Source organism: Poecilia reticulata, chromosome 12 (genome assembly GCF_904066995.2).
Source record: "Poecilia reticulata chromosome 12, P_reticulata-male-v2, whole genome shotgun sequence".
Lineage (NCBI taxonomy): Eukaryota > Metazoa > Chordata > Actinopteri > Cyprinodontiformes > Poeciliidae > Poecilia > Poecilia reticulata.
The window spans coordinates 21844236-21858921 of NC_088841.1; the positions used below are offsets into that span (position 1 = coordinate 21844236).

The following is a 14686-nucleotide window of genomic DNA, read 5'->3' on the forward strand; positions in this document are numbered from 1 at the left end:
ATAAACAATATCAGAGGTTCTGTGTTACGTAGATGACATCTTCCTTTCATAAGGTATTTATGTGCGGTTGTTTACTAGTAGACTTTATAAAAGGAAGACTGGACATTAATACGGTGAAATGTAACACATATATTTGCATATATATCACATGGTTTAAAGCGTTGGAAAAAGGTAGCGGCTTATCCTCAGGAAAAAAAAGTACTAATTTCACCATTTACTCAAACCATTAACATATATATATTTTTTGTACGACTTCTGAACAGGTTCGCTAAGCTGTTGCTACGGTTACCAGCGCTGCGCTCCATCGGGCTCAAGTGTTTGGAGCACCTTTTCTTCTTCAAGCTGATTGGCGACACGCCCATCGACACCTTCCTCATGGAGATGCTGGAAGCTCCTCATCAAATGACATAATAGGAGTGACCCCTCCTGACCCTCAGCCTCATGACCCGCTCCCCGCCTCCCACACTTAAACCCCCAACATGCATCACCCCAGCTGCCTTGGATCCAGAACATCTACAAAAGGGCAGACTTAAAAAGAAATGCACAACACAAACGAACATCTCCCGTCTTGCTTTTGTCCCTCCATCCATCTTCTCTGAAGTGTTTCAACACGAGGAATCCATCATGAATATGGGTCTCTTTTATACCTTGTAAAATATATAAATAAGAAAAAATATCTATCTATATATATATATATATAAATATATAAAACACCATCAACGTAAGTGACGAGACGGGACTGGAACGAGGACATAGACACACTGAGCCATGGTTTCCGTCTTTGCTTGTCGGATCCTCCCTGATGAGAAAACAGCAGCAGAGACGATCAGGTTTTCAACACCCACAGTGCTCAGCGACACCGCGGCGATGTCACAGGCGTTGTGATCGGGACAATCGCACATCCTGTGGAACCTCTGGGATGTTTCATCTGGGATCTGAGCCTGCTTTTGCTTTGCAGGACTGGACAGCTGGGGGAAAAACAACAACACATCATCGCAAAGGAGCTCGTCTCTTCGATCTGACTGAACATGTCAGGTCTTGCACCAGGTGTTTATTTTTTATTTTTTTGGAAGAGTGAGCTTGCCGGCGTAGAACTCAGAAGTGGCTTAACAAGAGGGCAAGTTCTCACAAACCTCAGGTCTCTGGCCAATTCCAACAGACCCGACCATGTCTTACTGTACCAGCACTGTGCGGCGTTGGGGAAGGACGTCTCAGCAGTCCACAAATCCACCCTCAAGTACTCAGAATGACTTGGGGAAACCCTGTTTAGTACAATCTCTGTAACTCTCTGTGCCCGTAAACTGATGTAAATTAGCTTTATGAGACTTGGGCGTCGGTGGATGCTCCAGCAGGTGCAGGGACGACATGTCTACTTTTTTCAGACTTTATTTTTTTTTATTTTTTATTTTTTGCCTCAACACACAGTCCCACACAAGAGGAAATGTCATCGTTCTGTCAGACTCTGAGCTCCTCGTAGTCCTCTCTCTCTCTCTCTCTCTCTCTCTCTCTCTCTCTCTCTCTCTCTCTCTCTCTCTCTCTCTCTCTCTCTCTCTCTCTCTCTCTCTCTCTCTCTGTCTCTCGCCTCACATTTCATGCTAATTTCTGCCAGGCAGACACACCTCCACGCTCAGAAACCCCTCTGCTCGCTGCAGCAGCAGGCATCACTTCTTTCTTTCCAACACCTCATATCTACTTGTACTGAAAGCTACGACAGTATTGACCTTATTTTCAGTAATGCACAAATACCTCTGTTTCGATACACTCGTGTAGGCTTTAGAGTATACGGGAAGGAGCGCTTGTTTGTTGTGGCAGAGCCATTGTTTGTTTGTTTGTTTGTTTGTTTGTTTGTTTGTTACTTGGCACTTAACCTCATGACAGTGTAGTTGGGTTTCTCGATGTGATCGACCTCTCCGGCAGAGTTTGGCACTCTCCCGTTCCAGAACGCCTCAGTACTTTTCCCCCTGAAAAGAACACACACACACACACACACGCGCGTTCACTCTGTGCACTTCTCTGGACAACCAAGTGACATTTAAGTTGAACTGAAATGTTAAAGGTCTTTATGTGTAAACGTGTTTTGTCTCCGCATTCTTTTTATTGTTTTTTTTTGCCCTTTCCTGCTTTTCTCTAAATGCTGCAGCTGCTGCAAAACTATGCATAGTGTTCATTTCCAAAGACTGTCTGCAGCTTAACCAGAGTAGATGTTTGGGAGGTGGGGGTCTCTATTATTCAGAAATTGATACTCACTTTAATCTGGTTTAATCACCTTCAGATAAACCAAATTGGTAGCGGAAACCATTATCTGAACAGATGAGCTTTAGCCATTAGCGGCTCAGCGTATTAGTTGAAATCATCAGATAATGGTGCGTTCCATTTGTGCTTGGAAGTCAAATTTTCCAAGTTGGAAGAAATTAGCTAAACATTTGACAGAAAACAAGTGTTTTCTGTCAATAATGTGGCAGCACTTATAATAATATACAATGTTTGGCTTTCCTGCTTGAATGCATGACACTGAGAAATGAATTATTTATGGGTTTTATTGCTACTTGTAGCTATAGGTTGTAGGTTTTCTACAGCGGTTAAGTTAGAAATTACACCATAATTATTTGTGCCTAATAAATTCTGGATCCTATGGAAAATGGAGCAAAGCATGAATCGGCTAGCTAAACTAGGAATTGCAAACAGTTTGCCTTAAATGTTAGCAAACTGGACATTTTAGTTCCACTTGAAATGTTTTTCCGGAAAAACTGAGGCTTATGCCCTGGAAACTGAGCTTTATCACTAATCCCAGCCTAAAAATTCAATACAGTTGTCGTTTACGTAAAGAGAAGTAACAGCTCCTGTTATAAATTGATTTTTCACTTTTCTAATGTTTTTTTCTGTAACTTCTGCCGGTATGCCATGCTTGACTCATAGTTTGGTTTTCTAACTAGAAAAAGTTTACCGTAATCTGATCGAATTCTTGCATCCATGAAAATTTCACCTTTCAAGGTAAATGGAACGCACCATAAATCTACCAGAAATTCTCACAAGCTAAGAAGCACCAAACTTATTCACACTGGAAACGGTAAGTCAGAACAGACCTAAGCAATGACTGTTTTTATCAACCGTTGGACTGAGATTTCAAAAGCAACACGAGCGAACAAGTCTTGGGTTCTTGACAGCAATTCACTTTTCACCTCATGGATGATATTTATAGCATCTTGCAACGCACAAAATAGTAGAAATTGTCATTTCATAGCAGAATAAAATTGTAACTAAATCTATTTCAAAACTTTCAAACAGTTCTAATGATGGTATGTTAAATAACTGATGTTTTCATGGAACCTAAATTTAAGTTTAGTTTGTTAAAAACCAAACAGCTTCTGAGTTTGGACCTTCCCCTCTGCATAAGGGCCCCATATACATGTTTGCTTTGCCTCTGCTGGTATTAAATGGACTTTGGTTTTGGCTCTGACATGAATTCTTAGAAAATCGGTCTGAATTGATTATCACATTTTGTCCCTACATCAAGCCTATGCAGGCCTTTGACATGGGGTTGTTATGTAACCCAGTGACAATCCTATTTGGGGCCCATTTTCCAGCTCATTACTGACCCACGTGGGCCCCATATGTAGAAGCTGGCTGGAACAGCTCACCAATATTCCCTCTTCCCTCTTTACTGCCCAGAATGTATGATGTGAAAAGTAAAATATAGAAGAAATGAGTACAAAAGAAAAAAAAAACAACTCTATGAGCTGAAAGCTGTTGGATATTGACCGCTTTCCTTGCTCCCGTTTCTCTTATGTTTTACTAGTTTTCCTTCTCATATAATTACATATTTAAGCACTATGACATTTCCATACGTTTCCAGTAGCCCCCCAGAGACTGCGCAGAGAATTTATACATAAATCACCAACGGTAGAAAATGTGCTCAAATCAGATTGTTTGGTTTTTTTTCTCACCATTTCGGGTTGGATGTTGTTCCATCTTGTGAAATTGTTTCCAGTTATTCCCTCTGTTGAAAAGCCAGCTCGGAAATGTCAGATGTGATGGATTATGAAATGTGCTGGAAGCCACGATTTTTACCTCGAGCTGAAGTAAAGTGTGGGCGATGTGTGTGCGGTGAGCGCCCTCTGGCGGAAGAGAAGCAGCGCTGCAACGTTACTTGAAATTGTTTTCTAGAAGTATTTAAATGGACAAACGGAAGGAAGGCACTTTGTCACGGCTTTCTAATTGTCACAGATGCTCCGCGCCGAGCAGAAAAGTAGCAATGAGAAAAGTAGCAATACCTTCAGTTTAACCCATCAGCGTGAGGTTTATTGCGAAAATGAACTTAAACACGGTGGTTTGTGTTTTTTTTTGCATCCTATTCAGGTGACAGTATTACCTGCCAGCTTGGGCTCAGTTTACAGTATTTATATTCTGGGAGAACATGTTTGTTACCCGGATGCAGAAATATGCTCTGTGTTTTGTAATTTTTTTTTTTCTTCTGATTTGAATCAAGAAAAGCTCATTTTCAAACAGTCAAAGATTTGTTTCCCCAAATATTAAAAAGAAATATATATGATCATCTACATTTCTGGCTGACTCGCCGAAGATTGGAAACAATCGTGTAAAAGCCATATAAAGTGTGTGACGCGCAAAAGTTCACGCCCCCCTGCAGGAAATTGACAGATGTGGGAAAAGATAAAGAAATAATTGTCCACATAGAACGAAAACCTAAACGGATGCTTTATAACATAAAGCTATATTTTGTTAATATGTATATTTGTATATATTTATAAATATATATCAGCAGATCTGCTAATTGAATATTCCAAAACTGAAAAAAAAAAGAAAAAAAAATCTGAATTTTCCTAAGCTGTGGGGAGTTTAAAGGTGTTTTTATTATCACAAGTACGGGTGGGGAGGGTTGGATTGTAACTTTTATTAACAAAATAAAATTTAAAAAACACAATAATCCACCAGCAGAAGCGCAGCAGCTCTGAACTCTAAAGAAACCAGCTTAAGCCGTTTTCTGTGACCTCGAAAAATCAGGAGAGGTAAAAATAAAACTTAAAAAAAAAATTCAACTCTCCTAAATGTAAATGTTGCTTAGCAAATGTATGTTGAAAACGTGTAATCAGGAAAAGCTGAGCTTGTGACACAATCACTGCTTTGTTTGTGGCATAAACGGTTAAATGTTCTAGTTTATAAAAAGAAAAAATCACTTGGGAAAAAGATCTATTTTTGTACAAAGGTAGTTTTATCCCCTGCTTATTTACTCTGTTCTTTTCCTTTTCTGTGGCTGTTTTGTGGACGTTTCCTCAGCTTCAGACTGAAAGTGTAATTTTTTATTTTTTTTTTGTGGGGAGGAAAGGATTGTCCGCTTTGGCACTTTGGTAACTGTGTCGCCTTTTATTTTTGCCATTTTTCAACCCGTCACTGCAAGATGGGAACATCTCTGATGATTATGTTTTTATTTTTCTGTTTTTAAGGAGACAAAGTTCTTTTTTGTTTGTTTTTGTCATGTTTGTGGATTGTTCTGATGTTCTCTCATGGAAAGAAACAAAAAGTTATTAAAAAAAAAAACTTTAAACTGATTAAAAGTCCATCTGTTCTTATATGAGATGAAATAACAGCTGTATCTGGTTCTGGTGGAAAACCCGGACATCTTTCTTTCACAAATATAGATTTGGTTATTTTGACTGATAAAGTAATGTTTTCATTATTTTGTGGTCTGCACAATCTCAGGGAAGACTGCTGTATTGTTACAGGGTCGACCACAAATGGTAATTGCTGAAAAAAAGATTTACTTTCAGAGTAATTGAAAATTGAGTGGAAGGAAAAACTTGTAGGTCCAGCTTTAGGTCCAGTGTGAAGTTTGCATCAGCGTTGAGCCTAAAGACCCATACATGCACAGACACACAGAAAACTTTACAAAGAATGAACTGATGCACATTTAGGTACAAAAACTTACAAAACATGAAACGTACAAAACTTTATTAGGCTGCAGATTATATCCGAGAGCTGCAAACAAGTATTCCACTGAAATCCAGATTAACTACAGAAATTGGATGTTGCTTGTTTTCACACAGGTGTGTACTAATAGAGCATAAGCCAAAAAAAATAAAAAATTCAGTACATATGTACAAATAAAACACAAGAATTGTAACTGGTTGCTCGTACAGTTATGCTAAAAAATAAAATAATAAACCGAGTTTTAAAATGAACTTTCCACGCCAAGTAAAACTCAGTTTCTGAGGCATTTTTTGAGAAAGTGGCACAAAGATCCGACGTTTAGGGAAAATAAAAACGCAATATTGATGCGGCTTTTTTTTTTTTTTCCTTTTTCTCCATTTCATTAAGACTGAAGGTTAATGCAAATATGCTCTCTTCATTTAAATGATACTTTACAGTTACACAGGATTTGGAGGAACAACAAGTCTGGAAACAATTACGTTTATTGTACAGTAGCTGGTAGAAAGCAGAGAGGCAGAGTCAAGAATACTGAAACAGCTGAAGGTTCAACACGATTTACCTGTTTTTCTTTAAGGAGACCAATAAACTTCAGATGTGAGGAGGATCTGCACTGCGAAGCTGATGTGTGGCTGACGGGTTTGCTACTCCTTACTGAACTTCAGGTACAGTTCTCTGCATCCATCTGGAGCTCCATTTAAAAGAAAAAAAGAAGAAAAAAAAAAAGGTCCTCTTGTCTTGCATCACAATGTAGAAAAAAAAAACAACATATATTATATAGAAAGGTGAATAGGCCAAAAATATTCCAAAAACTGAATTAGCAGTCGCTTTTCCATAGCTTGATGGTTTTGTCGTTTTCTAAAGCAGCAGATGCGATGATGTTCTCTGTCGGGTGGCAGGCGGTCGAAATGACGACGTCTGAGCAGAAACATGGAACAAAAATTTTTTTTTTTTTAAAGGTAGAATGTGCAAGTAACCTAGTGATACGGAGGTGGAAGCATCATGCTTTGGGGATATTTTTCCACTTATGTTTTCCTGACTGATCAAAAACATTAATTGTAATGAGAGAAATCAAATTTGGAGTTAAGATTTTTCTAAAGACTTCAAACTCAGCAGGGAATCAAATAGACAACTCGTGCTGTACCTGTGTGGCCCTGCAGTTTCTGCACGATCTCCTTCGTCTGCAGGTTCCAGATGTAAACCATGTTGTCCTCAGAGCCGGACACAATCCACTGCAGGACAGCGGCCAGAGAGTCACGGTTAGCCGGACGCGGCACCGAACACACTCTGAGACGAGACGAGACGAGACGAGACGGGAACTTACCTTCCCTCCGGTGACGGAGAAATTAGCAAAAATGCAGTACTTCTCGTTCTTATGGCCTGTGTACGTCTTCAAGCACTGAAATTATGAGAAACATTCAGGAGACGATCAGAACTGCAGCTTCACGTGTTTCAAATGATTGAAAAAGGAAAAACTAAAGCATTCCTTTAAGAAGACTGGGTGGAAACACTTTACAGACTCGGGTAAAAAGAACGAAAAAGAAAAAAAAATCATAAAAAAAAAAAGATGTTTTCTCACCTTTCCTTTGCTGTAGTCCCACAGCTTCAGCGTGCTGCAAAGACAAACCATGAACACAAACTGTGAAACAAACCCCACAGTCCAGCTTCACGTGGCGTTGTGCTGCCCTCTGCAGGTGGGCGTCACACACAACCCGAGTGATCAGCCTCTGTAAACAACTTTGCTCTGCAAATGTGCAGCACTCACTTATCCAGAGTAGCAGCCAGGATGTACTTCCCATTGGGAGAAAACTTCACAAACGACACAGGAGGGTTGTCATCGTCTGTTGGAAGCGGGAGAAACGTTAGCAAACAAATCTGAGCCGGTTAGGATTCCTGTCTGGATTTCTGACTGGGTGGTTCTCATTTCATCTGTGATATTTCTGGGGCTCATTAGGGAGCAGCTGCAGCTGGATGTGTCGGTTATTATAATACCGACGATATTAGAAAAGATTTTAAGGTCTGCTGTTGAATAATATTTTATATTTCTGCATCAGGAAATCATTGAAAAGTTCATTTATTTCAGTAATTAAATGTATAATTTGTATAAAGTCATATATATAAGGGATATAATTCAAGCCTCTAAATCAGATCGTTTTGATGTTTATAAAAGTCCAAAATTTTGTTTGTATAAAAAAAGAACAGTATTACATGCTAGGATTTTTAATACAAACAAACTCATGGGAAGACTGATGACTGTCGCTGTCTTTTTTTTCAGAGATGTATGGAAAGTTTGGTGGAAGGAAGACGTGTGGTAAAACCACAGCTGTAGAGGAATATGAATCTCCCTCATAGGGGATGTGACAGTCACAGTTCTGCTTCACAATCCTCTCAAGGCTTCACGCTACATTTGTTGCTTGTGCACCTTTTCCCTGCCTCACTTTTTCCTTCCACCTAACTTTCTAAAGTCAAAACTCATCACCAAGTGCAACAATCACTTTTTGAATCCACTCATCGAATCTATTGGAAAAATAGCTTCTTGACGATGTTATTGGTTTACTGATCTTACCGATGAGAGTTTTTAAACACTGCCCCGACGCCGTGTCCCAGATTCGGCTGGAATAAAAACAAAGCTGTTAGTTAACAAGACAAACACAAATAAAATAAAATAAAAACAGAATCTCAGAGTGGAGCGGCTTTACCAGAGTCCATCATAGCTGCTGGACACGATCAGAGAGCCGTCTCTGTTGAAGTGAACCTGCAGATTTAAGCAGATTTCACGTTTTCCTGTTTCAGTCAAACAGGATAAGTAAGAAGAAACAGAATCCAACTCACAGCGGAGACGGGATCGGAGTGAGCCGGCAGTGTTTTCAAACACTTCCCGGTCTTCACGTCCCATATCCTCACACTCTCGTCGAACTAGACGCCAAAACGAAAAAGAACACACACACACACACTGGATGAGTGTTTCAGTCAAAGTCACTAAAGCTTTGCTGCTAGTGGGAGAGAGCTCTGGCTGCAGTCCAACATCTGCTCCGTGTTTCTGACGGAGTGTTGTTGCCAGGAGCTGCGAGCGCACTCACCGATCCCGACACGATGAGGTTGGACTGCGGGTTGAAGTTGCAGCAGAACACGTAGTTGCTGTGGCCCTTCAGGGTTTTTAAGCACTTTCCCTGGATTGAAAAGAAAATATTCAGAGCCTGACGTCCACCAATCCCAGCGCCGCGGGTTTGACGTGTTTGAGCCGCCTTACCGAGTTGACGTCCCAGATCTTCAGGGTTTTGTCGTCGGACGCCGACACCAGCAGGTTGGAGTCCGAGGACCACGCCACGTCGGAGATGCCCTGCGGGTTTAGGACCAAAAGTCACGGACGACGTTTTTAAAGGCAAACCCGCTCAGACAGAAGGTCCAGTTCTACTCACCAGCTTGTGTCCAGAGATGGTTTTCTCAAACTTTCCGTCGTAGGCGCCCCAGATTTTTATGAGTTTATCAGCAGCTGGAGCAGAAACAGAGACTCAGTCAGGACCGTTTGGGAAAACAACCTTAAAACGAATGTTGGCGTTTCTGCTGAGAGTCGGAAAATAACTCTGGAAATCACAGACGGTCGTTTTTATAACAGAGGACTGAAAATCTTTTGTCGGCAACGTTGACCTAAAAGCAACTTATTTAAACGTGTATTATGTAATAAATTTGTGCTGCAGGTCATGAAAAAAAATAATCATTTAAACCTCTGGAGACCAAGCAGAAATAATCAGTATTATTATTATAACAACTAATACTGACATTTACAACACTGTTATTTTGGTTGGTAGCGAGTATGAATTATTATTTTGGGTTTATGTAGAATTCCTTGATTTTTATCTTTTTTTTATACTTATTATTACCCCAACATTAGTGTGGGCTAATATTGCTGATATATTACAATTTAAATCACTTGGATTTCCATACAAGTCTTGCTCCAAATGAGCAATAATTCTTTTAACACAACTTCAGATGAAAGTGAAGTTATCTCCATGAAGCGTTGATTGTGAAAGATGCCATTTTCACAATCAAACACATGAAAGTTTGTGATTTTAGTATGAAACTTGATGTATCAGAGTTTGAGACTCTTATTTTGAAAGTTTTGCTGACTTGTACTGAATCAGTTTTGTCAGACTGCGTGTCCAGCTGTTTGACGTCATCGCTACAATAGCATTAAAGAAGCTTTTCATTTGTTCCCGTGGAAACGTATTGGGTGGAAAAAAAGCAACTATGATGGAATGACCAGATCTGAAGCTCAGAACTTTGAAAATGATCAAAGTTTTGCTGCTAAGGTCAAAAAAGTTCATGTCTGCTAATGTGGCGCATAGAAGCATCACATTAAAGGGCATTCCTAAAAATGCAGTTTTATACAAATTAACATTTCAATACTTTACTGGCATTAGAATCGCATTAGAATCCGAGTCAGGCGGCTGTCATCACAATGATGTTTAATGGACTCACAGGAGCTGGCGAGCCATTCTCCGCTCGGGCTGAACTTGACGGACGACACGGCCTTAGTGTGTCCTGCTAATGTGAATTTCAGGCTGTAGTTTGGCTTCGCGGGCGCAGACTGTGAACAAGAGCAGCAGAAAAGATCAGCGCGGCCGCAGTGATCAGGCCGTCTGCAGGGACGAGACAAAACGGGAAACGGGATTGATCGCTTTCATTGGTCAGACCTTGCTTTGGCTGGCAGACGCTGATGGGACCACTGGAGGCTTAGTGTCAGTCTCTGGCTTCTTGTCTTCTGTTGCCATGGTGAGGACACTAACATTGATTGCACGCCAACCTGAAATAGAGAACAAACAAGTAAGTGGCTTGCTGTCATTAATAAGTCTTAAGAAAAGTAAATGATAATCAGACACACACACACAGGCCACACTCTTATCTTTGATTTTCAGTATTTATTTACCTAATTGGACTAAACAGGCTTCATTCTGATGCAATGCTAATTTAATATTCTACTCTATACATATGGTGCAACTGCTGAAAGATGTTTTAAATACTAATATACCATAAATTTGTAATTAGAATCCGAGTCAGCTGAAATGAAAAATGACTACTCCGTTTCTCATTGCCGTCACTCAACATAACATGTTTGCAAATCACTTAACTTGACAGTATGTTGGGGATGTTAGTTTAGCTGTTAAAACAAAACCAACATGTACTAACGAGCCTGATTGAACTCAACAAAACTATATAATTCAAATATCGAGTTCATATTGTCCTCATCTAGTCAGAGTAGAGATGGTCCCATTAAAAAGTAGCAAATTGTATCTTAATTTCATAACTTGACAAAGGATTTTTTTAAAACATTAATTTCAGAACTAAACTCTTTTTACTTTCCTTTTATGTATTATAGACTGATCACTTTAGAAAATATGATATTGTGCTACAATTAACGTGACTTTTAAGCTGAATAAGGGACTTTTCCGGTGTAAAGACCTTTGTTAAAGATACTTCGGTTTCATTGTGAATTGGGAAGCACATTCACAGATTTTTTTTTTTTTTTTGTCTTTACCCGGGTGTTTAATCATTTCTTTTGCATTTAAAACACCGTAACTTTTTCATTTCTAGACAACAACCGTGATTGTTTATGAAGCCTTTTTAAATTAGCTTCCAAATGACATAATTTGTTCTAAAATAGGAAATTTCACCTGACATTGCCGACATTCCTAAAGAAAGGGAATTAAACTACCGGCCTTCTGACAACAAACATGCAGACCACTGATTTTAAAAGATGTGCTCAACTAAGCGGCTTGCTAGCACAACAATTAGCTACTTTTACACACTACTTCAAAGTTTTACAAGCACAGCTACATTTCTAACCTTTAAACGTTCTTACCGTATTCAGTATATGTTATAACAAATCTAATTGGGAAGTAATGTGGCTGCTTACTGTTGCTAACTGCTTAATAAATACCTGCAGTAGCGCAGCCGTTACGCTACACAGTTAGCTACTGCAGCTAGCTTCAGTTAACTAACCTTAAAATGTTAAGATTTTGAGAAAGGAATAAGTATAAACACCTTTAATAACCATCTTGTTGGGTTTAGGGTTACTTTTAAACACGAGGTGATTTATACATGTTCGCTGAAATGATATAAAATGTGGAATAGTAACATTAAACAAAGAGCAAGACGGGATCGCTTAGTTGTGTTTCTGTGGTACTCAACGCTGAAAGCACAGATAGTATTCCAAATACGGCTACGTATAATGTGAACTAGGTTTTACTAAAACAAATTAACCGACAAAAATACCGATTTTAACAAAAAGCGAGTAGTGGCCTTAGCGTACTGCGCTGTTGACAAGTAGCAGCCACGAAGGGGGGCCATCTTCCATTCAAACAATGAGCTTTTGCTTATATGCCAATACTCACGAAGATTGATGCTGCTGCACAGACAAATATTATTTCATCGGAAAGCAAGAAAAAGGGGAGGAAAAACCCGTACAGTGAAGGAAAAGGCCCTGCTGAGCGGCTAAGCCAAGCAGCTCGCTTCTTAATGTTTGCGTTGAGCTGGGAGGACCTGCGAGGAGAAGGAGAAGCGGGGAATGCGGTCTGTTAAGGTTCTGCGCAAGCGCGTTACGAGGGGAAGGTACGGGAACTTACAAGGATCAAAAGTGTGGCTTAGTACTGTTATTTTTGCTGAATTAGTAAACTGGTTGTTATGCTCCGTTATTTGGTCACAGGACGAAAATTTCTTTTGAAACTATTACATAAGTGGGTTTTGGTTCAGTAATTGTGTAAAAAAAAAAAAGGTCTGTAATACTTAAATTGTTACACATTTATACTTAGAACTTCGAAGTTGCAAGCAGAAAAAACAAAAAGGAATCCCACAGAGTCAGAATTCCAATATTGTTAGTTAGAAGTCCCAAGTTAAACATCTAATATGACTGCAACCCTTTTTTTAAATCTTAGAAATCTATTCATTATCTTATGTACAAATTGTTCATGCAAAATATGTCCGTCTTGTGTTTTTTAATGTCTTGATGTTTAAATACTTAATAATATGGGTGTTTCACACTTGAAAACAGTTTTGTGTTGGTCAATGTATGATATTTGAATCGAATCCAGAGACAAGATTTCAATCCCCACTGCCAAACGCGTCCAAGATACAGAAGAACAGCGAAAACTGAGAAAAAAAAAGAGAGAAAACAAGGTTAATTTATTGAACCAATCGACACCTACACCTCCTAACATCTCACTTAGTCTGTAGATTCACCACTTCCACATCACACCCTCTGCCACATCTTGGCTAAATGAATGTCAAAGATGGCTAAATCCTGACAAGATGGCCCTCTGGGAAGGTAAGTGTGGCCAACGCCTTGCAGCGACACAACACATGTCCTGATTCACAATACCAAATAGAGTCCACAGGCACTCTAAGTCTTTGCCACAAAACAGCATAAAATTGCTATTTTTGCGGTTCTTTCTCCAATTTCAAAAATGGTAGAAAATGATAACTGAAGATGCAGTGGGGTAAAGGATTATTTGTGCAAGATGGTTTTATTTGAATATGTGTAGCTAATCTGTACTGCGTAGCATGACAAATGGGTACTCAAGTGGTCACTGTGCACACATGGTTTATGTATTACTGTTGAGAAAAATGTTATATTCTTAGTGTTTAATCTTACCACATGAGATAAAGGTAGATTGAGCAGGATTAGTTTGAATAAGAGGGCTTTAAGTTATCCCTGCAGAAAAGAGTGTCTGTTATCAGGAAGGAACCACGTCATAAATTAACTGGCACACAGGCAGTGGAGGAGACAAGTCAAGTCATCTTCCACAGAGAAACACTGAAACTTAAGGAAAAACAAATTAACTTTTAATAATTGCAATTTAATTGGTAGAATACCATTTAGTTAAAATTAACATGACTTGAACTAATCTAAAATGTAGTTTTATATTAACAGCACTGGTATGGTGGTGTCTAAATCAGGCTAAATTTGTAACGCTAAGTGAGCCAAACATATAAGCAAAACTAGCATAACATTAATTAGAAAATGTCTAGAATGAATGTGTTTATATTGAAAAAAGCTCAGGCATATTCGGTAAGTGTTTTCATTCTTAAAATCTGCGCTTTGATCTCAGAGGATTTTTGGTTGAACCCTGGTAAAAAAAAAATAGAGGCTTTGTTCCAACCAGGAATTAGGAGTAACATCACATTTCAAACTGGCATGAGAAGAGCTGGCTCTAAAATGACCTTTGGTCTCCCTTATCTAGAAAGAGAAGCGCCGTAGACCGAAATTAAACAGGTCTCAGAAGGTAATAAAATTGCGTCGAACTTTTCAACTTAGTAATTTGAAACGGTTGTCAGCTATACAAGGAAAGTACACGCCTTAATTGCATAAATTAAAACAAAGAAAACACCCTTTTTTGAACAAAAGTATGGGCCTCAGAGGAACGACTCAGATTGCTTTTGCAAAAACGCATTAGGACTCCCCAAAGACGCGTCGTTGCTTTCCTTCTATTTTGGCATTTTCCCCTTATCCTATTTCTCTCAGGTAAATGAATGTATGTTCTCTGTGTTGTTTTTGCAGTTTCCTGATGTCATTTTCATACTTTGTTTTGGTTTTGATTAAACTCTGCGTCGAACACCGATTGCTGCTTTTTCTGTGGTTTCACTTCTGCCCGCATGGGATTCTGGGAGATCTTGGGATCTCGAGAAGGTCTTTTCAAAAATATATCTTAATTCTTCTCGATAATTACCCACAACGTTTATGTTTGTTTTG

The 14686-nt window shown here is 39.2% G+C and overlaps 2 protein-coding genes across 6 annotated transcripts in view; one reads left to right on the top strand and one right to left on the bottom strand.

Annotated features, from left to right (window-relative positions):
• The window catches only part of rxraa (retinoid X receptor, alpha a), a 115420-nt gene extending 110308 nt beyond the window's left edge, over window positions 1-5112 (top strand). For all 4 annotated transcript variants that reach the window (XM_081614098.1, XM_081614096.1, XM_081614095.1 and 1 more), the window contains exon 11: window positions 264-5112. In XM_081614098.1, the coding sequence (XP_081470224.1) occupies window positions 264-411 (148 nt within the window). In that variant the 3' untranslated portion in view covers window positions 412-5112. The remainder of the gene's footprint in view (window positions 1-263) is intronic.
• Window positions 5113-5947: 835 nt separating this feature from the next.
• wdr5 (WD repeat domain 5) lies at window positions 5948-12524 on the bottom strand. Of its 2 annotated transcripts, none has more exons than XM_081614099.1 (14): window positions 12333-12524; window positions 10635-10744; window positions 10420-10528; window positions 9360-9433; window positions 9191-9280; window positions 9021-9110; window positions 8773-8856; window positions 8640-8695; window positions 8507-8553; window positions 7706-7781; window positions 7520-7553; window positions 7265-7339; window positions 7085-7172; window positions 5948-6858 (listed from the first exon to the last, which is right to left on the bottom strand). In XM_081614099.1, the coding sequence occupies exons 2-14, from the start codon at window positions 10710-10712 to the stop codon at window positions 6758-6760; spliced, it is 1002 nt and encodes a 333-aa protein (XP_081470225.1). In that variant the 5' UTR covers window positions 10713-10744; window positions 12333-12524; the 3' UTR covers window positions 5948-6757. The 2 variants fall into 2 exon arrangements, with proteins under 2 accessions (XP_081470225.1, XP_081470226.1); XM_081614100.1 differs by having other exon boundaries at window positions 12406-12514.
• Between the last annotated feature and the right edge of the window lie 2162 nt (window positions 12525-14686).

Coding starts and splice junctions, on each gene's coding strand:
- wdr5 (XM_081614099.1), bottom strand. CDS start 10,712: ATGGCAACAGAAGACAAGAAGCCAGAGACTGACACTAAGCCTCCAGTG. Junction 7,782..8,506: donor GTGTTTAAAAACTCTCATCG/GTAAGATCAGTA, acceptor CGCTTCCAACAG/ACGATGACAACCCTCCTGTG. Junction 7,173..7,264: donor TCTCCGTCACCGGAGGGAAG/GTAAGTTCCCGT, acceptor GCTGTCCTGCAG/TGGATTGTGTCCGGCTCTGA.